This window comes from Sus scrofa, chromosome 6 (assembly GCF_054392235.1).
Source record: "Sus scrofa isolate SSC_HxYL_T2T_F1_AM1 chromosome 6, Sscrofa_HxYL_maternal_Yorkshire_Landrace_v2.0, whole genome shotgun sequence".
NCBI classification, from domain to species: domain Eukaryota; kingdom Metazoa; phylum Chordata; class Mammalia; order Artiodactyla; family Suidae; genus Sus; species Sus scrofa.
In genome coordinates this window covers 88860419-88885607 of record NC_139388.1, presented here as the reverse complement: position 1 = coordinate 88885607, position 25189 = coordinate 88860419, and the positions used below count along the sequence as shown (strand labels likewise).

Here is a 25189-nt window from a genome sequence, read left to right as displayed (position 1 = left end):
CGAGTGGTGGTGCTGGGATTTGAACCTAGACAACTGGCTAGATTCTAATTTTTCTTTCTTTCTTTCTTCTTCTTTTTTTTTTTTTTTTGGCCACACTCATGGCATGTGGAAGTTCCTGGGCCTGGGATCAAACCAGCACCACGGCAGTGACAACACTGGATCCTTAACCCAATGAACTACCAGGGAATTCCTAGATTCTTATGTATTTATTTATTTATTTTGTCTTTTGTAATCCTCTCTTTCTTTTTTTCTTTTTCTTTTTTTGGCTGCCCCAAGCCATATGGAATTCCCGGGCTAGTAATCACATCTGAGCTGCAGTTTCGACCTTGCCACAGCTGCAGCACTGCTGGATCCTTTAACCCACTGTGCTGGGCCAGGGATCAAACCTGCATCCCTGTGCAACAGAGACACCCCTGCTCCCATCACACCACAGGGGGAACTCCTAGATTCTTACTTTGAACTTTTAATGTTATACTGCCTGGTCCAGGCTGGGCCTTGGCCACAGGCAGTCCCAGGTGTTTTTTCCCAAGAGTTCTTTCCTGGCACTGTCATGTTGTTATAACCTTCTCCAGACTCTGGAGGATCTCAGGGCTGGTATTTCCTGGTCCTCGTGGGATCTGCTACCTCCCAGGCTGGCACCCAAGGAGGACTGGAGGGCGGAGGGGAGTCACAGAGTGAGGAGGATCAGAGGAGGATTAGAGCACGCTAATGAATGTTGCCTCCAGGACTGGAAAGAATTATAGGTCTCAGGTTCCTGGTCCCATGTCACCTGAGTCAAGTCCCTCCACTAGCCCCACCCATGTCCTCCTTTTTTCTGTTCTTTTTTTTTTTTTTTTTTTTTTCTTTTTAGGGCCACCCCTGCAGCATATGGATGTTGTTCCCAGGCTAGGGGCTGAATTGGAGCTACAGCTACCAGCCTGTGCCACTGCCACAGCCACAGCCACAGCCACACAGGATCCAAGCTGCACCTGAGACCTACACCACAGCTCACAGCAACGCTGGATTGTTAACTGTATGAGCGAGGCCAGGGATTGAACCTGCAGCCTCATGGATGCTAGTTGGGTTTGTTAACCACTGAGCCATGAAGAGAACTCCCCTCCTTTTCTCTACACTGAACCTATGGTATTTTGAAAGAACTCTGGTTTAAGATGTTAGAAAAATGACTCAGGTCCTGAATCTGCTACCTCATAGCTGTGTGCTCTTGGCCAAATGGCTTCATGTCTCTGAGTCTTCATTTGTTTCCTCTATAAAATGTAGATGAGAATAATACCTACTCTTCATTGAGTACAGGGACTTGGATTATTGATAAACCTGAGTACTTGGTTGAAAACTGTAAAGGACTAAGCCATTGTGTGATACATTGTCATTACTCTGATCCTTGCTCTAAATGCTTTTCCTCTCTTTGGTTTATTTTCATTACAGCTGATGTTCTCCTTTCATCTGCTTCCAGGAGACACAGGGCCCTTCTCTTTCTCTGATGGCTCTTCTAGGCTCTTCTGTCATCTCCCAAGTGGCTGGACCTGTGCCAGAAGAATGTGACATACAGAGAATTCAGTTTGATGTTGGCACCTTCGGTCGCAATCACATCACTCTATTTCATTTAAATATAACTTTTTGTGGAAGGAGAGCTTATCTCATGAAAAGCGCAAGATCATGAGCGCTCAGTGAGTTATCACAAAACAACAGCTGTATAACCTCTGTAACCACCACCCAGTAAAGAAACAGAATATTATCAGCACCCTAGAAGCCCTCGCTGTGCCCACTTTGTGCCCCCTCCCAATCACTGCCACCTCCTTCCGCCCTATGTCTATCTCTGTGTTGACAGAGCCCATTACAAAGCCTTGTCAAGAGGCCCATAAATAGTTGCTAAACCGAATCGAACCCCTTTGAAATCATTTTGTGATCTCGAGCTTGTCACTTTGACTTACTCCTCTGCATAACAGGGATGGCGTTTTTGTAATTTCAATAGTTCTCAACCCTAGTTGTACATTAGAATCACCTGGGGGAGCTTTTGAAACACTCTCCATCATGCCTGGGCATTACTCTGGAGCAGGTGGTCCCAGGTAATAGTAGTTTTTAAAGCCTTCCAAGCATTCCAGGGTACAGCCATAACCTTTCGAATCTTACAATTCCCACCCACACTTTATGCTCAAATCTCAGTTCCACTACTGCTTTGGGTTGAACCGTGTCCTCCTCAGAGATGTTGAAGTTCTAGGGAGCTCCCTGGTGGTCTAATGGTTAGGACTCAGCGTTTTCACCACTATAGCCCAAGGTCAATACCTGGTCTGGGAACTGAGATCCCACATCAAGCTGCTGCACATCAAGGCAAAAAGAAAAAAAAAAAGAAAAAAGATGTTGAAGAACTTGAGAATGTGGAAACCCCCAGTATCTGTGAATGTGGACTTATTTAGAAACAGGGTTATTAAAGATGATCAAGTTAGAATGAGGTCGGTAGGGTGAGTCTCTAATCATTTGTGACTGGTGACCTTAAAAAAAGGGGAAATCTGGACCCGGAGACAGACTCACAGGCAGATCATCAGGTCAAGACTAGAGTTATGCTGCCACAATCAAGAAACACACCAAAGATTGGGAGTTCCTGTCTTGGCACAGCAGAAACGAAACTGACTAGGAACCATGAGGTCGAGGGTTCCATCCCTGGCCTCGCTCAGTGGGTTAAAGATCCAGCTTGCCATGAACTGTGGTGTAGGTTGCAGATGCAGCTTGGATCACAAGTTGCTGCGGCTGTGGTGCAGGCCTGCAGCCCCAGCTCCAATTGGACCCCTAGCCTGGGAACCTCCATATACCCCAGGTGCAGCCCCCAAAAGACAAAAGACAAAAAACAAAACAAAAAACCACCAAAGATTGTTGTCCAACCACCAGAAGCCAGGAGAGAAGCAGGGAACAAATTTTTCCTCACCGCCCTTAGAAGGAACTCAGATGACACCATGATTTCAGATCTCTAGCCTCCAGAATATGAGACAATGAATTCCTGTTCTTTATTTTTATTTATTGTCTTTTGTCCTTTTAGGGCCACACCCACGGCATATGGAGGTTCCCAGGCTAGGGGTCTAATTGGAGCTGTAGCCACCGGCCTACACCATAGCCACAGCAACATGGGATCCAAGCCACATCTGCAACCTATACCACAGCTCATGGCAACGCTGGATCCTGAGCAAGACCAGGGATTGAACCTGCAACTTCATGGTTCTTAGTTGGATTCGTTTCCGCCCTGCCATGACGGGAACACCTGAATTCCTGTTCTTTAAGCCACCACGGTTTGCAGCACTTTGTTACAGCAGCTCTAGCAAACTAATACAACTAGTGTTTACATAAGGAATTCCTTTCACCTATTTCCTCAGCTACAAAACTGGAACCATCATAGTGCTTCTACACGCTGGGCTCCATTCTAAACAGTTTACATAGAATATCACCTTTAGTCATCACATATACTATACGCAGCAGCATTAGCAGATAGAGATACTCCTGTTATCTCCACTCTTCCCCGTGAGAAAGCTGTGGAACAGAGAGGTTAAGTAACTTGCTCAAGGTTACACTGTAACTAAATATATACCGTAATAATACATCCCTCACAAGATTATTGGGAAGTCTCCATGCGACTGTGGATGTGAAAGCACTTTGTAAATAGTAAAGCATTTTACCCTTGTTAGTTAGAATCTTTGTAGATTTGGGACTCTTTTTTTTTTTTTTTTTTTTGCCCATCTCTGACTGTCACTGCTCTTTCGACGGGATACTTCCTTCCCTCGGCGAGAGAGGGCGCTGCAATGCGCGGGCGCCGACAGGTCCTTCTAGCCCGCTGCGCTGGCTGCTCGCTGGTGCCTATAAGTGGCAGCGCCGGGCTCAGTGAGGCATCAGTCAGCCGCTGCCGGTGCTGGGGCCGGTGTTGGAAGTGGAGCCGGACGCTGAGGAGCTGCAGCTGGGCCGGGGCGCAGCGCCGAGCCGGGGCCGCAAGGAGGGGCGTTTTGCTGCTGGCCCACCGCGAGCCGCCCCCAGCCCGCGCCGAGGCGCCTTCTCGCCAGGCCGCCTGCCTCCGCCTTCCGCCTCCCTCCATTTCCCCGGAATCTCAGCCCGGCGCGCCTGCACCCCGGTCCTTCCCTGGGTGGGGAAGCTCCCGGCCGCTTTCTGGTTTCACTCCTTCCTCGCAGCCTGGGCTCTCAGCCCCCTCTTCTTTTCCTGCACCGGGTCCCACCCCCTTCCATCCTCTTCCTTTAGCTCAGGCTCCCTGCCCCTTCGCTTAGCCAAGTCCCAGCTCCTCAGTCACTTTCCTCAGCCGAGGGTCCCTGCCTTCCCGCTTCCTTTTCCTTGCCTGGGGTTCAGCCTATCCTGTCCCTTCCTCTGTCCTTAGGGCGAAGTCCCTCCCTTCCTCTCCAAACCCCTTTCTCGGGCCTGGAGTTCCAGACCTTTTGGCCTCCTCCTATGATCCTAACTGGGTCCTTGTCCCTTTTCCCCAGTTTGGAGTTCTAGGTCGTGAAGCCAACCTTCCTCCACCTCCAGAGGACTGCTTCCACAAAAACACAGCTCTAAAACATGAACTTTGCCTAGAGACGCCCTGGTCTCTCTCACCCCTTGCAGACTCCTCGCTGCCTATGTCCCAGGTCTCACTTTGCTAAGGCTCGAGGGGCGCAGCAGGATGCTTCTGTGGTCTGGCATCTGTGGCCTCTCTCCACCTCGAATCTTCCCTTCGCTGCTTGTGGTGGTAGCCTTAGTGGGGCTGCTACCTGTTCTCAGAAGCCATGGCCTCCAGCCCAGCCCCACTGCCAGCACCATCAGAGGCTCAGAGCCACCACGGGAACGCTCGATTGGGGATGTCACCACCGCCCCACCAGAGCTCGCCCCGGAGAGCCGCCCTGTTAACCATTCCGTCACTGAACACGGCATGAAAGCTCGGAAGGCCTTTCCCGTCCTGGGCATCGACTACACACACGTGCGCACACCCTTCGAAATCTCCCTCTGGATCCTGCTGGCCTGCCTCATGAAGATAGGTAAGTCCAGTTGGCCCCGATGCCTCTGCCGCTGCCACCAGACTGATGAGCTTCTTGCCCCATCCTTACTGCCTGAGGCTGCCCAGGAATAAGGGTCTGGACTTCTCCTGTCGCATGGGCAGCCTCCATCCTGCCATCTTGGTCCTTCTCAAACTTGAGCTCTGTGGCCTTTGTGGTCTGAGGCCTCCTATAATGGGAGCCAGGATTGTTCATGGAAGAGAGCGAGAGGAGGAAGGGGTGCTCCTGATACTAGGTCCCTCCAGTGAGGCTCCCAGGCCTGGCAAGTCTCCTTTGGCTGGGCCATACCCCGAGGGGAGCCAGGCACCCAGCTGTGTGAGACCGGAGTGTCTGCAGCAACTGGCCCAGTCTACTCTGTCAATAGCAACCAGTGCAATTACACGCTTCATGGGAGGGTGTTCCAGGATGGAGTGTATTTCTACTGGGTCTGTCTAAGGAGTGTGAGTTTAGTGGGGGACCTGTGGGCTGGAGACTTACAGGTGTGGTGGAAGAGGAGGCGTCCCCATATTCCCACCTTCCTTCATCCCCACAATGTTATCTGTCAGCGTTGCCTGCCCAGGCTGGTCAGGAGCCCCTGAGTCAGTTTCCTGCCCTGGAATGCCACTCCTTCTACAGTTTATGGGACAGGGGGCCTGAAGTCTGGTTTGGGGGTGGAGGGAGAGGGAGGGAGGTTCACCCCTCCAGCTCACCTCCAGGTTGGCACCCAGGTTCTGGCCCCAGCTCACCTCCAGGTTGGCACCCAGCTGCGTCTCTAGGTGGTGTCTGGGCCGGCCAGTCATGTTGGCCTGCCTGTCCCTCAACCAAGTGGGAGAGGGGCAGATGGAGGGGCTCCGGATGTTCTGGTCTGAAGAGACTTTGAAGCCTTTTTGGGAGAAGGAAACAGAAAAGTTTTTCCCTTCCAGGGGATTATCTCCCTGCCAGGTCTGAGCGCTCTGTTCTGCTGGGTGATGGAGCTCACCAGAGCCTGCACAGCCCAGAATTCCCTGGAAGGGGTGTCCAGGGGGCTTTGAAAGCCACCTTTGCCTTTTCAGCCCCCAGCCAGCTGAGGAAGGCGTGAGGGCCTGGGACTCTGCTGGTTTGGAGAGTTTGTGACTCTTGGCAGGAAGCCTTGCAGCTTTCCCAAGGACACGCAGGAGCTGAGTGGCAATGCCAGACTGGTATGAGACAGGTTCTGGGACATGCTGCGGGAGGGCACGGGTGCCTCTGTTTTGACAGAGCCAGAAGCTGGCTTCCTGATACGGGGCTTTGGTTCTGTGACAGTAGCAGGCCTGTACATGGAGCTGGGCCACCAGCACCTATCCCCAGATGGCATCTAGCTTCCTGGAAGAATCAAGGACTAAGCAAGGGGAGCCGAGTGTACTGATTCCAACAAATACATGACCTTGAACAAGCCGGGGGCTGTTTCTGCAGGTCTTGCCCACCTGTGAAACTGGCAAGAATCTCTAAAATTTGACCATATCATTGAATCATACAACCTTGTGCCTTAATTTGCCTTAGGAAGCTGGAGTCACTGATGTGTCATTTGCCAATGGGAGACCAGGAAGAGGCTTTGCAAGCACTGTTTATGAATTGCCCTCCTCTCTCCAGCCCCTCGCCCCCCAGCCCCACCTGGCACTGTATTAGGGCACTGGGGGCTAGTGCACACATTGTGGGTCTCAGTGTCTTCTGCTGAGTTGGCAGCGTGGCCACAAAGATCCAACTCTGGAGAGTCCGTTGTCCCTGCAGGCCTGATTATCTCTAATCCTAAGGGGGTCAATCTTGACCTGCTTTCTCCTCACCAAAACCTGTGCCTGGGACCCTGGGCAGCTGGAGAGCAGAGGTGGTGCCATGGCAGGGGCATCAATCTGGAAGTTGGGAGACTAGCCTCTTGTCCCACCTCCCTCTGTGACCTTGGGCCAGTCAGGACTTTCCACTTGTCAGTAGATCTTTGTGGCCTCTTCCAGATCTGACATTTCTGCCATTCCACTGACTTAGGTAACACTGGCAAGTCACTCAGCCTTGGGCCACAGTTTTCCCATCGTAAAATGAGGAGGCTGGATATGATCTCTGAGGGCCTTTGCAGTTCCCCCAAACTGTGTCTCTGGCTTAATAAAGTATTTTTCTGCCTCTGAAAACAGAGGAGCCCTGCCGTCTGGCTCTCCTGGAGAAGACAGTATAGAGAAGGGGGGCTAAAAGGTCTGTTCAGGTGGCAAAAAGCAGAAACCCATTTTTCCCTTTACCTTTGCAGTGTTGAATCAAGGTTAGCACCATTCTGCCACTTACCCTCTCTGGGCCTCAGTTTCCTCAAGCATAAAAAGGGGGGAGGAGTCCCCATTGTGGCTCAGTGGTAACAAACCTGACTAGGATCTATGAGGATGCTGGTTTGATCCTGGCCTTGCTCAGTGGGTTAAGGATCCAGTGTTGCCGTGAGCTGTGGTGTAGGTCGGAAACATGGCTCGGATCTGATATTGCTGTGGCTGGGGTGTAGCCTGGCAGCTGCAGCTCTGGTTTGACCCCTAAGATGCTGCAAGCATGTCCATAAAAAGCAGAAATAAATAGGAGTTCCCTTTGTGGCACAGCAGAAACGAATCCAACTAGGAACTATGAGGTTGCAGGTTCCATCCCTGGTCTTGCTCAGTGGGTTAAGGATCTGGTGTTGCTGTGGCTGTGGTGTAGGCCAGCAGCTGTAGCTCCTATTAGATCCCTAGCCTGGGAACCTCCGTATGCCGCAAGTACAGCCCTAAAAAAGCAAAAATAAATAAATAAAATAAAAAGAGGGGAAATAATAGTATCTTGTTATAGTGCTGCTGATGTGATGGAGACAGAAATTAATGCACTTAGAGCTGACTTTGTACCCACAGGAGGCACTCAGTGAGTTGCAGCTGCCTGGTTGGTACTGTAACCACATAAGGTAACTACCTCCCCACCATAGCCCCCTACAGTCTTCCTCTAAGGCTGGGGGCTTACAAATCTCTCTACCTGGGCTGCCACCGGGCCCCTTTCCTTAAGGTTTTGGAGTTTGGGGTGTGTCCTACTTTGTTCTTCCTTTCCCTTAAGCTGCCTCCAGAGCAGGTCCTATGGGGAACGGGTGTGGCACCATCTGACTGGGGAGATAGGGGTGGGGCCAAGAGCATGCTTCCTTTGCACCATCAGATACGCGGGAGCCTAGGAGTTCATTTTGGGGTCTTGCCTATTCTCTCAGCTTCCCAGCGTGGGTAGGAGTTATGTTGGAGGCCTCATTCTGTCAAGCAGCTGCTTCCCCTGCAAGGTACTCCTCTTTTAAGAATAGAAGGTGCTGTATGCAGTTCTCACTCCTATCTTTTTTTGTTTTGTTTTGTTTCCTTTTTTGGTGGCCCCGTGCATATGGAGTTCCTGGGCCAGGGATCAGATCTGAGCCATAGTTGCTCGGATCTTTAACCCACCATGCTGGGCCTGGGATGGAACCTGCGTCCCAGTGCTCCCACGAGGTGCTACTGATCCCATTGCACCATAGTGGGAAACGCCTCACTCCTATTCTAATCGTTGAGCAGAATCTCAGGTAGACTCAGAGATGGGTGTGGGAGGGATAGAGCTAAAGTTCACGCTTCAGGGTTCTTTTCTAAGTGACTCAGTGGGTGACATTAGGCAAGTCACTTCCCTTCTCTGGGCTTTTTTTCTCTGACCCGTCGGGATTCTTGCCTTGAGGAGAGGCTGGTGGCGTGAGTGGGGGTTAGACTGTTGGGAGAACTAACTGTGACTCAAAGCTCTAGGTAGGTCCATTCCCCAACATTATGGTTTGGACCCTGCGTAAGCTCTGCGTTGTCCCCGTTTACCTGGCTCCTGGTCCAGTGCCTATTTCAAGCGAGAGCCTCACTGTAACCCAGCTCACCACTGGCACCCCCTGCGTTTGTTTACCCATGTCCCTGACCCGGAACTCCTGGCAGCCCGTGAGGCAGGTATTCATCTCATCTCCTGACTGGAGACAAAAAAAGCCTTCTTTTGTCCCTTCATGTCTTAGAGCTTTTTTTGGTTTTGGTCTTTGCAAGGTATGTCCTGCCAGCTCCTCCTTACAACGCATCTGTGAGGAGGGGAGATGGGGGTGTCGTTGCCCCCTTCACATGCATGGCTCTCAGACCCAGCAACCCAGACCCTAGTTCGCTGTATAGGACTGGAGCGCACCTCTCTCACTTCTCAAAAGGAGAGAGGAACCCCTTAAAGGTCACCTTGAACCTGGCTCCAGAAGCCCAGATGGGACTCTCTGAGAAGAAAAAGATGACCTTTTTCTTTCTGGGAGAGCAGCTGAATGGCTGCAGGACAGTGGGAGGGGAGGTCAGGTGGGGACTGGGAGGAAGCTTCAGGTAGTTCATGTGCGTCCCGAGGCGCCAGGGCACTTAGAGAACCTCTGTTGGTGGTGTTGCCTGGACGTCATTCAGCAGAGCACCCACGAGGCACATCTTCCTCTCCTTCCTGCCACCCCCACCCCCCACCCCCCGCCACCCCAGACCCTCCAGTTCTGGCGGAAGGGACACAGAAAGGCTCTGCCCTTGTCCCTGGGTACCTGTGTGGCCAGGCACCTCATTCCCCTGAGCCTGACTTGCCCTATTGGGCAAGGATCAATGCACCTTCCAGGATTGATGCAGAGACCGAACGCGGGAATGCCCAGCCCAGGGTGCAGCTCCCTGCGGCATCTCTCAGGGCCATTCAGATTCCTCCCCTTTGGGCGGCCTTCCCAGGCCACTCCAGCCCACAGCCACTGCTTTCATTTCTCCCCCAAAGCCCTATTCCTTTTGTTTATCCACAGTTTTGGCATGAGGCCTAGCATGCCCTGTGACATCCCTTCTGTTGGGGTGTGTGTGTGTGCTTTAATAAGAATCACTATTTATTGAGTATCTACAGAGTAGTGTCAGGCACTTTATAAAAGTAATCTCATTTAATTCCTACTAAAATCATATGAGATAAAGCCCGTCTCTGTTTTACAGATGAGGAAACAGCTCAAAGGGGTTATCTGCTGTGATGTTGCACTGCCATTTATTTTCTGTTTGAGTCTTGGCACAGCCTCCTCCAGGGGTGCAGCTGCATCTCCTGCCCCTCACATTCCCCTCAGCAGATGCAGGGCCCTGCACTGGGAGGTGCCCAGCTCACAGCATTTATATTCAGGAACTTGGCTGATATCAATGGCAGGAGCCCTCTCCCTGCCTTGAGAAAGCTGGAGGGCTTCTGTGCTGGCCTTGGGCCCATCCTCGGTCCCTATGGGTCTGCATGTGTGCACCTGAACCCCTCAGCCAGGCTGGGCCTCTTCCTTGTCCTCTGGCAGTGATCATGCCTGCCATCTCTTTGCTCTCTCAGTGGTCCCATTGAGCCTGGTTCCCTGCTTGGACAGGGGAGTACCTATTAAAGGGGAGTTTCCTTTAGTCAGCAATGGGTGACTTGTGATTGCCATCTCCTGCCTCTGGGCTGGAAGGGTGCTGAGCTGCTTTTGGTTACCTTTGGGGCCCAGCAGGATCCCTTGAGAGGCAACCTCAGTATTGGGAGCAGGTGGCACAACTTTCCTTAGCCCTATAAGGCAGGTGGAGTTTAGTAGTAATTCTCATTAGTATTGTAACTTGTTTCCAAAGCACTAGCATCGACAGAATTTAATTCTGATCTTCTCAATGGTCCTGTGGGTTAGAATAGTGGGTGGTATTGATGTACCCATTTTACATCTAAGGAAACTGAGCCTTGGGTTGTGACCTGCCTGAGGTCCCTTAGCAAGTAAGTGGCAAAGGACACAATCCCTGGACTTCTAACCCAAGCTCTTATCCTCTTTCTTGCCTGGCTGGGTCATTGCAAAGATCAAGGGAGACCAGAAGTCCCAAGGGGCTTTAGCTAGAATCAGTGGCCAGGCACATCCACGTTGGTAACCCGAGGGTTGGCTGGAGGGACACTGTTTCCTCTTGGAGGAGGGAAGGGCTAAAGGAGCATGGAGGTTCAGAGTGATCTGGGGCCCAGGCCAACTCAACTCCAAGTTCTTAACCCCTCAAGCACACCTGCGTTTGTGTGAAGGAAGTGCGAGAGTGTGAAGGCTGACTCAGCCTATGGGTCTGTCATCCTCATAGTTTATGGAGCAGCAAACTTCTGAAACGGAGGGCCTTTCCTCTCCTTTGTTGTGTTGTAGGGCCTCTGGGAGGAGAAAGGAGAGGCAGAAAAGTGAATCCAGAAAACATGCTGGATGGGGCAGGAGGGGGAAGGTCAAGAGACCTGGGGTCTGGTCCTAGCTTTTTGCTGCCTAGCTGCATGACCTTAGACAAGACACTGCTTCTCTGAGCCCTCTTTTGTCATATTTACGTTAAGATTTGTTAATTCTATTAGCTGTCACTTACTAAGCTCCTGTTTCAGAGGTTGTGTCAGGTACACATACAGCTAGAGAGCATTGGGGTTGAAGCACAGATCTGACTGCGGAGCGCGTGTTCTTTTCATCATCATGCCCTGATTCCCTTTCAGTTCAAAGTTTTATTTTTCCCATAGTCATTTTGAACAGGGGAGGTTTAAAGACATTTCAAGTCTTGGCTGTTCTCTGTGGATCATTTCTTGGATTCAGGGAGAAAATTGTGACACCCCCGCCCCCCCCCCAAGTCCCACCATGAAGCAGATAGCCCTTCTCAGAGGTGGTGGCAATCAGAAACACAGAAGGGGAGTTCTGTCATGGCTCAGTGGTTAACAAACCTGACTAGCATCCATGAGGACTCGGGTTCAGTCCCTGGCCTCGCTCACTGGGTTAAGGATTTGGCGTTGCCATGAGCTATGGTGTAGGTCGCAGAACACGGCTCAGATCCCGAGTTTCTGTGGCTATGGTGTAGGCTGGCAGCTACAGCTCCAATTGGATCCCTAGCCTGGGAACCTCTATACGCTGCGGGTGTGGCCCCAAAAAGACAAAAACACAGAAGGGACAGGGACCTGGGGCTCTGGAACCCTGGGCTCCCTTTGGGAATGCTAGCCTGTGCGCAGCTGGCGGGCCTGCCTCCCTCCCTCCCTCCTCCTGTCCCCCCGCCCCCCTGCCCCCCTTTCCTTCCGTGGTGAGAAGGCTCACTCAGCAAACCCAGGACCTGGGTTATTCCTGAGTCATCCATCGCCTGTGTGGGCCTCCTTCTGCAGCACTTGCTCCCCCTGCAAACATCTGAGTCAGACATGTCTCCCCAAGGTTGTCTGCACACACCACGCAGGGCCAAACCATCTCTTTAGATGCCGACAAACATCAACTGATACTTTAAGGCAGCCCGTGATTACATGTGGGTATTTTTAATCTTACAGGCTAATCTAATTTTAACTGAACTAAGTTTTGAGTTGAGCTGGGATCAGTGGGCTGCCCCCCTTCCTGGGGATCTCGCTGACTTCATTCCCTTCCCTCTAAAGCACTTTCAACCTGCAGGGCCAGTTTGGGGGTCTTTTAGGCCAGACATGACCCCTGAGTTCTGACACTGACTTGCTGAGAATCTGGAGTTTCCCCAGATTACCCAGGCAAGCTCTTTCCTGAAAAGACATGTCCTTAAGCGGCTCTGAGTGAGGTTCTGGATGGGAATTCTTGTTCCTTCCCAAGTCCCTAAGGGACACTTACCCCTAAGTCCAGTCCAGCCCTTCCACAGTGCTCAGCCTGTCTGAGACCAGGCCACTGAAGGCAGAGAGGTGACATCAGAGAGGTGCCCGTGTGTCAGTCAGAGTCTGTAAGCTCACCAAAATAATAAGTAGCTAACACTTACATAGCACATGCTGTGTGCCAGGCAGACTCACAGAGGCTGTGGCTTTGGGCTGGCCAGCCAGGACTGAGAGTGGCCAACTAATTCGTCTGTTCAAGCTGGAGTCGAAGAGGCAGGTTAGCTGAAACTGACCAGCAGGCTCTGAGCTTGTAGCGCACGGGGACCGAGACGAGTGAGACCCGGGCCTGGCTCACTGGGAGCTTCCAGTCTGCTTGGAGAAAATGGTCCGTCTGTACTGAGGGCTGGGCGGACGCCTGGCACAGGCCAAGTTCAGAGGGAACAAGCAGTCCCTGAGAGCACAGGTCACTAGGAAAGGCTTCTCAGAGGAAGTGGAACTTGAGCCAGTCTTGAAGATGGAGAGGGATTAGGCAAGCAGGCAGGACAGAGAGAGCTATTCTTAGCATGGTTCCTAGGAGGATGTAAGCCCCTTGAGGGCAGAGCCTTTGTTTACTTTCTTCTCTGTGCCCAGCACAGAGGAAGGACTCCTAAATATCTGGGGAACAAATGAGTGCTTGACTGACTTCCATGTAGAGATAGGGTCCGTGTGAAGCCTTTGGGGCAGACAAGAAACCAGCTTGACACAGCGATGCTCTAGGCGTCAGCCAGCGGGTGTGTGTTAGTGTTGCTACAGCAGCTGCCTCTCCCCCACCCCCACCAACTTGGCTCTAATGGAGGATCTGCAAGGGCATCCTCTGTGGGCTGGGTGGGGTCTCTCTGGGAAAGTCTGGGTTTGTTTGGTCTGCCCTCGATTTGTGTAAGTAAAAGCAAGATACCAGAGCTTCCTCAGGGAGCTGCTGAGAGCCCTAATTGAATTAAGCTTTTCCCGGGAAGAGTCCTCAAGCCATCAACCACACTGTGACTGTGAATTAATGAGACCAGTGGCCATAAACTATGCAAAAAGGCTCACTAATTTCTAATTTATAGTTGTACCTGGACAGGTTGACTTAATGGCTTCTCTTTGTTTTTATGTGTGTATTGGGAGTGGGCTGGGGCCAGAATCTCCTTTCTATGGCAGATTTATTTTTATAATATGAATAAATAAAACATGTTTGTGCTAAAATAAAACAGACGAACAAAAGTAAAACCCAGCAGTGCAGAAGGGTATTAAGGTAAAAACTGAAAGTTTCCCGCCTCACTTCTCTGACCATGTCTGCTATCATACTCCTCAGTTACCACTGTTAACTTTCTCATGCATCTTTTCAGAAACTCCCTGTGCATATATGAGTGTAGGAATGTGAGGGCAGATTTAGGCTGTTTTTCTTTTTCTTTTTTTGCTTTTTAGTGCCACACCTGTGGCATATGGAGGTTCCCAGACTAGGGGTCTAATCAGAGCTGTGGATGCCAGCCTATGCCAGAGCCACAGCAACGCCAGCCCTGAGCCATGTCTGCAACCTACACCACACCTCACGGCAATGCCGGATCCTTAACCCACTGAGCGAGGCCAGGGATCAAACCCGCAATCTCATGGTTCCCAGTTGAATTCGGTTCCGCTGCACCACGACGGGAACTACAGGTTTTTTTTTTTTTTTTTTTTTTAATGGGAATATGTCAACTTATAAAGTTGTGTTAATTTCAGGCATCCAGCAAAGTAAATCAGTTATGCATATACATATATCCATTTCTTTTTAGATTCTTTTCCCGTCTAAGTTACCATACGGTACTGAGTAACTTTCCCTGTGTTATACAGTTGGTCCCTGTTACCTGTCTATTCTATATATAGCAGTGTATGTATATCAATCCCAAATCCCTAATTTATCCCTCCCCACCCTGTGTTTCCCCTCTGATAAATATAAGTTTGGTTTCAAAATCTTTGAGTGTTTCTGTTTTGTAAGTTCTTTCGTATCATTTCTATTAGATTCTACATGTTATTGTCTCATACAATATTTGTCTTTGTCTGATTTACTTCATTTTGTGTGATAATTTCTAGGTCCACCCATGTTGCTACAAAACATTATTCATGCTTTTTATGGCTGAGTAATATTCCATTGCATATATGTACCACATCTTCTTTATCCAGTCCTCTGTTGATGGGCACTTAGGTAGCTTCCATGTCTTGGCTATTATAAATAGTGCTGCAAGGAACATTGGGGTGCATGTATCTTTTTTGCATTATGGTTTTCTCTGGATACATGCCCAAGAGTGGGCTTGCTGGATCATATGGTAGTTCTATATTTAGGTTTTGTGTTTTTTTGTTTTTTGTTTTTTTGCTTTTTAGGGCTGCGCACGCGACATAATGCAAGTACACCATAACTCATGGCAACGCCGGATCTTTAACCCACTGAGTGAGGCCAGGGATTGAACCTGCAACCTCTTGGTTCCTAGTTGAATTCATTTCCACTGTGCCATGATGGGAACTCCTATATTTAGTTTTTTAAGGAACCTCCATACTGTTCTCCATAGTGGTTGCACAGCTTACATTCCCACCAGCAGTGTAGGAGGGTTCCCTTTTCTCCACACCCCCTCCAGCATTTATTGTTTGTAGACTTTTTGATGATGGACATTCTGACCAATGTGAGGTGGTACCTCATTGTAGTTTTGATTTGAATTTCTCTAATAATTAGTGATGTTGAGCATCTTTATGTGCTTTTTTGCCATCTATCTGTCTTTGGAGAAATGTCTATTTAGGTGTTTTGACATTTTTTCATTGGGTTGCTTTTTTTAATAAAAAGCTGTATGAGATATTTATGTTTTGGAGATTAATCCATTGTTGGTCGATTCATTTGCAAACATTTTTTTCCCATTCTACAGGTTGTCCTTTCGTTTCATTAATGGTTTCCTTTGCTGTGCAAAAGTTTTTAAGTTTAATTAGGTCCCATTTGTTTATTTTTGTTTTTACTTTTATTACTCTAGGAGGTGGATCTGAGAAGATATTGCTGAGGTTTATATCAGAGAGTGTTCAGCCTATATCTTCCTCTAAGAGGTTTTTTTTTTTTTTTTTTAGTATTTTTAGGGCCGCACCTGCGACATATGGAGGTTCCCAGGCTAGGGCTTGGAGCCATAGCCACAGCAATGCCAGATCCAAGCCATATCCACTACCTATGCCACAGTTTGCAGCAACACCCGATCCTTAACCCACTGAGCGAGGCCAAGGATTGAATCCATATCCTCATGGATACTAGTTAGGTTCTTAACCCGCTGAGCCACAACAGGAACTCCACTGCCTCTTTCTTGAACATTAACCTATGGCATATCATTTGCCTCCCTGGGGCTTAGTTTTGTCATCACCAACTCTAGCTCAGGGTTTGGGGGTTAAATGAATGGGTCTACAGAGAGTCTGGTCTCTTGCTGGGGCAGTAAGACAACATACAGGAAAGAAAGCACAGTGAGAAATTGTGTGGCTCTGGCTGGGATGCTGAGGGGCTCAGAGAGGAGGAGGAGGGATGAGGGAAGGCTCCCTGGAGGAGGTGATCTTGAGCACTGGGCCAGGTAGAGGAGAGGGACATCATTCAGGGGGCTTCCTGTTAGAAGGGCTTAGGTGGGAGAATGGACTGGGTGACCTACTGTTCTTCTGGGATCTGGGTTCTAAGATTTTTCCTGAGTCCTTGATGGAGTTCTGGGGACCCATGGACCCCTCAAAAGTCTGCAGACATATATGTATATGTATCAGAGGAAGAAAGACCATAGTAGCCACAGATTCTCAGCAGATTCCCTGAACCCCAAAGGCCCTTTGTCCTATGGGAATTTGAAGAAGGGTAAAGGACTTTCCTTGGACGAAGTGACCCTAATTCTGGGATGAGTAGGATTTGCCTGCAGGACTGCAGAACTCTGTAGGCAAAGGGAATAAACCCAGTCAGAATAAGTAAGCTGTGTCCAGGGCAAATGACTCCAGCAAGCAAAGAAATGCTTTTCTGGACTGGAGATCAAAGCAGATGAAGCAGGCTTCCCATGCCCAGTGTGGGCAGAGAAGGTGCTGGGTTCATTCTGCACCTGGGTCTGCTGGGTTTCCAAGGTGAGCTCAGCTCACACCCCAGGAGGTAACTCAGGCCTCTACCCTTTTTTTCCTAAAGTGGGCAAGGCCCAGCCATTCCTCTGAGGCTCTGTTAGGGGAAGTAGCTGCCTTGGAGGCAGCAGAAACAAGGAATGACCTCTGAAGGGGACAGCTCTGAGGGCACAATAGTAGGCAGCCCCCAATGACCTCTGCTGTTTCTAGACTAAGAACCCCCATCTCTTGCTCTGACCCTGCTTCCGGGAGTGAAAGTAGAGAACAGTATTCTACATGTAGAATATTACAGGTAGAAAGAGAATCTTTTTTTTTTTTTTTTTTTTTTTTTTTTTTTGTCTTTTTAGGGCCACACCCGTGGCATATGGAGGTTTCCAGGCTAGGGGTCGAACCAAAGCTATAGCCACCAGGCTATGCCACAGCCACAGCAGCACAGGATGCAGAGCCAAGTCTGTGACCTACACCACAGCTCCCAGCAATGCCAGATCCTTAACCCACTGAGTGAGGCCACGGATCGAACCTGCATCCTCATGGATACTAGTCAGGTTTGTTTCCCCTGAGCCATGACAGGAACTCCCAGAAAGAATCTTAATCAAACCTGTGGCCCCAGGGCCCAGAGGAGAAATGGAGACGTTCTGCCCATTCTCCTTCCACCTGCCCATTGCCCAGAGCCGTGCATGTGTTCATGGCGGGGGGTGGGGTGGGGGGGCACTTTGCCCGCTCTTTTAACTAACCCAGGGATGTCTAAGCAATAAGAGCTGGCCCAAGGCATTTCCACTGTGGCTCAGCAGGTTCTGAAGGCCATTGTATCCATGAGAATGCGGGTTCGATCTCTGGCCTTGCTCAGTGGGTTAAAGATCCGGTGTTACTGTGAGCTGTGGTGTAGGTTGCAGATGTGTCTTGGATCCCACATTGCTGTGCCTGTGGTGTAGGCTGACAGCTGCAGCTTCAATTCAACCCCTAGTCTGGAAACCTCCAAAGGCCTCAGGTGCTGCCCTAAAAAAAGCCAAAAAAAAAAAGAGCTGGACCAAGAGTAGGGGCTGTGGGCTTTGGCCTGGATGTTGGTATCTAAGCATTGGGAGCTCTCTAGTAGGCCCTAAAAGCCTAAGGAAGGGCAGCTTCCTGCTGGACTGTCCATCAGGAGAGTTGTTCCTGGCAGAGAAGCCGTTTGACTTTGCCCACACAGGCTCTTGCAGGAGAACCAAATGCAAGGCTTGGGGCCAAGAGGCTTCTACCTTCACCCACCAAATTCCTCAGGCCTTTGTACTTCATCGCAAGCCAGTGTTGAGCCTGGGTGCTCTGCTTTTTATAGTATCTTTGCCATCAAACCAGGGAATGAGATCTTATCTCCTGGGGCCAGGGCTCAGAGGAATCTGGATGTCGTACCAGGTAGGCAGGATGCCAATGTGAGGCGGGGCTAGCTCACCTCACTGAGACCAGCCCAAGACTCAGGTTACAGCTCGGTGGGGGAGGGAAGCAGACACCCTATCTCAGGCACCCTTCTGGGCCTGCGTAGCTGGTGGAACAAACAAAAATGCACAAGAACTGGGAGTTCCCATTGTGGTGCAGTGGAAACGAATCTGACTAGTGACCATGAGGTTGTGGGTTCAATTCCTGGCCTTGCTCAGTGGGTTAAGGGTCTGGCATTGCTGTGAGCTGTGGTGTAGATCGCAGACGTGGCTCAGATCCTGCATGGCTGTGGCTGTGGTGTAGGCCGGCAGCTGTAGCTCCAATTCAGCCCCTCGCCTGGGAACTTCCATATGCCATGGGTGCGACCCTAAAAAACAAACAAAAAATAAAAACACACAAACAAAAACAAATATGCACAAGAACTGCTTCTCTCAAGGAGCTCAGGGACTGGTCTGAGAAATTCACAGATGCAGAAGAGTCGGTAAAAGTGGGTGTGATTCAAGGTGCAGATGGAATTCTTTGAGGGTTTAGGGGCAACAGGAAGACCTTCCTACCTGGGAGGATCAGGGAGGCTGTAAGGGGGCCTCTGAAGTAGGCCTTGAAGGATAGGCCTTGAGGGCTAAGTAGGGTTTAGATGAGCTGTTTGAGTGAAACGGGGCTCATTGGGCACAGCCAGAAGCTTCTACTTAGGGCAGGACCTTTGGATTTGGCGAAGAGTGTCCCAGAGCAGTTACCTTTGGAACCCAGGTGGTTAGGAACACAGGCTTTGTGGGTGGACCTAGATTCAAACCTCAGCTCAACCACTGTAGCACCATGGCTTTGGGCAAGCACTTTCCCCTGTTTGAGTCTCAGTGTGATCATCCCCAACATGGGGTAACCCCTGGCAGGGATGTGGGGAGGATTCAGGGAAGGTACCCTTGTGAGATGCATGGCACAGAGTTTGACACATTCTGAACACATGATAAATGGTGGCACTTAGGAGTCCCTCTAGGATCAGGAAGAGGAGAAATACTGGCTTGTTTTCTCTGACTCCTGAATCTCTTAGCAACTGAAAAATCACTTAGCAAGACCTACTGATGCCCTGCTGTGTGTCCAGTGCTGTGCTAAAGGCAGGGGTGAGGTGGCTGTGGATAAATCAAATTTATTTTTTTTAACGAGGTGGGTAGACCACTTTCTAGCATGCATCAGGAAACCTTTTGGGGAGCTATTGTCATTCACCTTTTTACAAATGAGGAGACTGAGACCCAGAGAGGTTAGGTGACTTGCCTGGAGTCACATAGCTTGACTGCGGCAGAGCTGGAGCCAGACTCATGGCTTCCCATTCCAAGTCCTGTGCTGCTTCTGCTACATAACAGTCCTTTCACCACTTAGCTGGAGCAGCAAGACTGAGCGCTTGAAGCATTTAATGAGCAAAGCACGATTTCATATGACAACTTGATGTGTGCTATAAAAGCATTACATTTTGCAGAAGAGTTGATGGTTTTTAAAATAGGCCCAGCTATGGTGTGGTACCTACTACAGGTGATCTGTGCTAGTGTTAAGGGCAGAAGATTCTGCCACTTCACAACTATATCACCCTGTCTGAGCCTCAGTTTCCCCAGTCGAATGGGGATAATGTCTGTAGAGCCCCAAGAACATCACAAGTGCTCAGAGGTGAGAGTCACCACTGTCCTGTAGCCGTAAAGGAAGAGGAGGTGAGAATGAAGTCTCATCTTCAGTCATTCCGTGGAGGATGATTTTAGGTAAGTGGACCAGAAGGCATTGGGGTAGGACTGAAGGACACCAGGACTGGAGTGGGCATAAAATGAGACCATGAGCTGAAGTGTCTGAGTTTGGTCTTCACTTGGAAGAGGGGGAGACACACTCAGTAAGCAATGATTCGTGCCTGATAAATGCTGTGCTGGAAGATGGAAAAAGGAGTAAATATAACCCCAGCCTCATGGGGGAGGCCGATGTGAAAACAGGCACTTGGGATGTGCTGTGAAGTGCCACAGCAGGGACCCACAGAGTTGTGGGTACATGGGAGGCGTTGGTTGGGGGCGGATCAGGAGGGCTTCCCAGAGCTTGAAGGTTAAGCAGGAGTTTGCTCATCTCACATGGAGGGAGGAGCTGGAGAGAGGCAGAGATGTGGATAATGCACAGCGTGGGTAATGCAGTGCCATCAACCTTTGCTTTTAAAATCCGTGGGGGCATTCTTCATCCCCACCACCTCACCCCCAAATGTACCTAACCCACCTGCCTGGTTGGGCAGAGATGCTGCGCCTCCCTGGGGCAGTGTGAGCCCCAGGGCTGGGCGTCCTCATACATAAGGTAAGGAGGGAGCTAGCTGAGTGCCTGGCCGTGTGCTGAGGGCTCCACACAGTGCATCATTGTGTGGGCCTCACAACTGCCCCGAAGGGTGCGGGTTGAGGTGTCTACCTTTATCCAGTTTCCTGCCACCTTGGGAGAATGAAAGAAGGAATAGTTACATGCTGGTGATGGCTGTGCCACCATCTCAAAGCCCCGAAGGACTTCAGGGAGGGAAGAAGTGTGGCTGGAGTGAGCAGTGAGCAGGGGCCCTTGTGCAGGTGCCTTCACCAGACCCTCCTAAGAGGAGGGGAGACGGCAGGTCAGGCAAGGGTCATAGTCCCAGCAGCAGGTGTGAGTGGGCACCCAAGAGGAGGCCCAACCAGCTGTGGGGAGAGTCTGGGCTGGGAGTCACCAGGAAATAAGGGTGGGTAGGTGGGCTGGGTTGGATTCCCCGAGCATCTAGAACTCCAGCCAGAGAGGATGAAGACTCGCCAGGCCTCTCAGGCCGGTGGCAAAGCATGACTCCATGGTCAAATGCTTGCAATGCCCCATTTCCACTTCTGCTCTCCCTGTCCAAGCCACGAGCATCTCTAACCCGGATAATTCCATTGGTCTCCAGATTGTCTTCTGACCCTGCTCCCCTCTGCCTGGAATCAGCTCTCCGCAAAGCAGCCCGTGGGATCATTTAGAAATGTAACCCACAAAAGTGTTCCCCTGCTAAAACCTTTCACTTGCTTTCTGATGAACTTGGGATAAAATCCAGGCGAGGTGTGGCCTAACCTCTCCCTGCCTCACCCCCTGCTGCCCTTTCCCCTACTCCACTCAACACCAACCTTCTCGGGTCCTCAGACACACGGCCTCTTCCTCCGTAGGCCATGGCACCTGCTTCCCCCAGCCTGGAAAACTGCCTGGAGACGCCACAGGCCGGCTGCTTCATTCAGGCTTGGGATCAGATTCCATTTCTTCAGAGAGGCCTCCCTGGCCACCCCGTCTAATGCGTCGCACAGCCCTCACCACACTGCACCCCCGCTCATATCAGACACTTTGGGTTCAGAGGACACAGCCAGGAACAAGACGAGGAGGGTCCTGGTGTCAGGGGGCTGAGACGCCAGTGTGAGGTGCTGGACAGTGGATACAATGTCAGGCAGCGATAAGTGTCCTGAAGAAAATAAATATGAGAAAGATGTGCTACTTTGAATGCTCAGTGAAGGCCTCTCTAAGGAGATGGCTTTTGAACAAGTGGCAGGAAGGAACCTGCCTTTCAAAGATCAGGGCCCCTGAGGGGAGAGTTTGAGGAACCCAGGGTGGAGTAAGAGGGAGGCGTGGTATGAGGACAGAGGGAGGCAGGAGCCAGACCCGGCTCAGCCTGTGGGCCTCGGGATAAGGCACAGGATTGGCATCTAGGTGCTGTGCGGTGCCACTGAGCAGGGTGATGAGATCTGACCTGGAGAGGGATGTGTAGGGCAGCCTAGGGGGGGCAGAGAGGGCTCCCAGAGTTGGCTCTGGCTTTGGGCTAGCCACAGTGAGCTGAGCAAAGCAGGACCCTGGTTCATGGCTGCTCAGGCAGGTCTGTGGGAGCAACAAGAGCGAAGCTTCCAAGCAGGCACCTCTGGCCAGGCCAGAAGTGGGACAGAGAGCCATGCCCAGGGCGGAGTGGACAGGGATCCGGAGCTGAGGCAGGAGGGGGTGAGAGCACATGGGGAGGGGAGCGGCTGAGTGAGGCGCCAGGCTCTGAGGGACTCCTGCCCCCTCCCCTGCCCCAGGGCCCACAGGCAGGATGTCACCAGACCTGTCAAGTGGGAGGTGTGGCGCCGTCCAATGCCAGGGCCCTGACATGCCTGTTCCTGGCTAAACCTTATGGTCCCACGTGGCCTGGGGAATTATCAGGCCTAGAAAGGGCAGGTCTTGAATCAGAGAATTAGACTTTATTGTTGGGCGGGATCCCAGAGACCAAGTTAGAAGTCCAGGAGGTGTAATGGAAAAAGATAAAGGGGTTGGGGATTAAAAGACCTGGACTGGAATCTTGGCTCCTGCTCTTCTGCTGTGTGGTGACAGATGTGCAGAGCTGTGGAGGTTTGGTGACCGTGCTGTGGGGAACACCTAAGAGTGAGAGCTCCTAAATATTTGGCGGTGAACAGCAACGGCGCCCTGCCCAACCCCCTCTTCTCACAGAGGAGGAAGCAGAAAGCCAGAGCGGAAATGACTTGCCCACAGGCCACAGTTTGTTCAGGTCTTCATCGCCTGGTCCAGATCTCTCCTCTGGCGGTGTAGATGGTCCTCCTCGCCTGTGCCATTCCCTCTGGAACAGCTCTCTGCTCCTGCAGGGGTGAGGCAGCTGCCCCTGGGCATCCCATCTTCTGAGCTCTCCTATGAGCACCTACTATGCATCGGCTCGGCTGTGTAGGAGGTGGTTCCCACCCTTGCAGCGCTGACAGTTTTGTGTGGGAGATAGACATGTAAACAGCTTAAATACAAGGCAGGCTGATGTGACACAGGGAGGCAGGCACAATGCAGCGTGGGCCCTGGTGGCAGACGGTCTCAGTTCTGGCACTGTCACTTAGAATGTAGTGGTGACGAGGCTCAAGCCAAAGGTGGGACAGATCAGAAAGGCCTCTGATTCACTGCAGAACAGCGAAGACTGTAGTAATAGTAGCAGTAACAGTAGAGGTTTGGGAGAGGGGCATGACTATGACTGAGTGGCCCGTGTTTAGGGTGAAGCCTCTCCTGGCAGGTGGATAATGAACTCGATGACATTTTTCCCAGTGTTCTTCGCGCTGGAAATTTTCTGCCTCGTCCCTCCATGGCTAATTATCCTTCCTAAGAAACTGATCAGATGGGAAGCTGCTGGAAATGGTTTGGGGCAAGGATTGTGTGGGAGTTGGGGGGAGAGTGAAGAGGATGTAGCAGGAAAGGGGGATCCTTGCCAAGCAGCAGGAGGTGGCTCCCTCAGGAGGGGGCGGGGGAGCCTGGGCAGGCTGGGAATTTAAAGCAGAATGTGGGTGGTGCTGGGGAAGCCAAGTTCCTCAGATCCTCTGCTCCTGGTGCCTGGTGGGGAAGAACAGAGAGATTGACCACCGGAGTCTGGTTTTTCTGAATCATAGGAGCTAAGGTTCTTTTTTTTTTTTTTTTTTTGCCTTTTTGCCATTTCTTGGGCTGCTCCTGCGGCCTATGGAGGTTCCCAGGCTAGGGGTGGAATCGGAGCTGTAGCCACCGGCCTACGCCAGAGCCACAGCAACGCGGGATCCGAGCTGCGTCTGCAACCTACACCACAGCTCATGGCAACGCCGGATCCTTAACCCACTGAGCAAGGCCAGGGATCGAACCCAAAACCACATGGTTCCTAGTCAGATTCGTTAACCACTGAGCCACGACGGGAACTCCAGAGCTGAGGTTCTAATGGGGAAATGTGAGGCAGTGAAGCCCAGTGGCTGGAGCACTGGGCCAGGTGTCAGAGCCAAGCCCAGGCTCTGCCACTTAGCTTTCCTTCCACAGCTGAATTCCCTTGGTTGTGGGCCAGGGCCCATTTTGGCAAGTGGGTGTGCCTCAGGCACCCTCTCCAGCACATAGCACTCCACCCATCCCAGTTCCTAGCGGGCCCATAGCCTGGCCTCTGCTCCCTTTGGCTGGTTAAACAGCAGCTCTCATTGTGCTGAGCCTTCCCAGAAGCCAGACTCCCCTTGGTGTGAGCAGGCGACTGAACCACAGTGACCAGTGGTTACACAGAGAGGAGCGAGCCAGTCCTGAACCCACAGACAAGGCTGCTTGTGCAGCAACACAGGGGCCCTGCTGGGAGATTCAAAGCATCCTTTGGGGCAGTCAGGGGTCAGTATAGCCTGGTGGCTAAAGGTCTTCAGAGTCCAATGAACATGGCTTTGAATCCCAGCTCTACTACCTGTTGGCTCTATGACCTTGGGCTGAGTATCTGACCTCTGAGCATCATTTTTATCTGGAAATAATTCTTTTTTCTTCTGTTGATTTAATTGAGGAATAACAAACTTATATATGTGCAGTAGAGTGTACTGATCTTTGTGTGTGTGTGTTTTTAGGGCCACACCCGAGGCATATGGAGGTTCCAGGCTAGGGGTCACATTGGAGCTGCAGCTGCCGGCCTACATCACAGCCACAGCAAGGCAGGATCCGAGCCGTGTCTGGGACCTACACTACAGCCCACAGCAATGCTGGATCCTTAACCCAATGAGTGAGGCCAGGGATTGAACCCAAGTCCTCATGGATGCTAGTTGGGTTTGTTAACCACTGAGCCATGATCAGAACTCCGAGTGTGCCGATCTTAAAGTGCATGGTTCAATGATTATTTATAAATGTTCACATTCCTGTTACCCACCCAGATTGAGATAGAGGACATCTGTGTGTACCCCTGAAGTCCCCTCTGCCCTCCCCAGTTTGTACCCCCACACTCCCCTGAGGGAACCACTTTTTAAGCTTCTGCACTGTCACTTGGTTGTACCTCTTCAACTCCATATACCCGCTGCCGTCACAGGTACTCTTTTGTGTCTGGCTTTTTCCCTCAGCATTTCCACGAGGTTCTCCTTTATCATTGCATATCCCAGAGTTGGTTCTTTCTGGAGCTGTGCGTCATTGCCTGATATGAATAAGCCACAGCTGGCTTTTTTGAGAAAATTAAATGAGGTAATCAATTACAGTGAAGTGTTTAATACTGAGTTTTGACTTAGAGCTGATGCTCAGAAAATTGTTCATAAAAAGAAAAAAACAAAAAAACAGGGAGTGCCCATCATACCTCAGTGGTTAATGAACCCAACTAGTATCCATGAGGATGCAGGTTCATCCCCTGGCCTCGCTCAGCAGATTAAGGATCCAGTGTTGCC

The 25189-nt window shown here is 51.0% G+C and overlaps 1 protein-coding gene and 1 long non-coding RNA gene across 5 annotated transcripts in view; one reads left to right on the top strand and one right to left on the bottom strand.

The window, feature by feature from the left end:
* Nucleotides 1–1388: 1388 nt before the first annotated feature.
* On the bottom strand, nt 1389–12836 carry LOC110261121 (uncharacterized). The gene is made up of 2 exons (XR_014807377.1): nt 12710–12836; nt 1389–1520 (listed from the first exon to the last, which is right to left on the bottom strand). It is a non-coding gene; the product is annotated as an uncharacterized LOC110261121 (long non-coding RNA).
* The window catches only part of SLC9A1 (solute carrier family 9 member A1), a 54418-nt gene continuing 33061 nt past the window's right edge, over nt 3833–25189 (top strand). For 2 of the 4 annotated variants that reach the window (XM_084958660.1, XM_084958662.1), the window contains exons 1-2: nt 3833–4117; nt 4470–5000. In XM_084958660.1, coding sequence (XP_084814786.1) covers nt 4649–5000 — 352 coding nt within the window. In that variant the 5' untranslated portion in view covers nt 3833–4117; nt 4470–4648. 4 annotated transcript variants of the gene reach the window in all.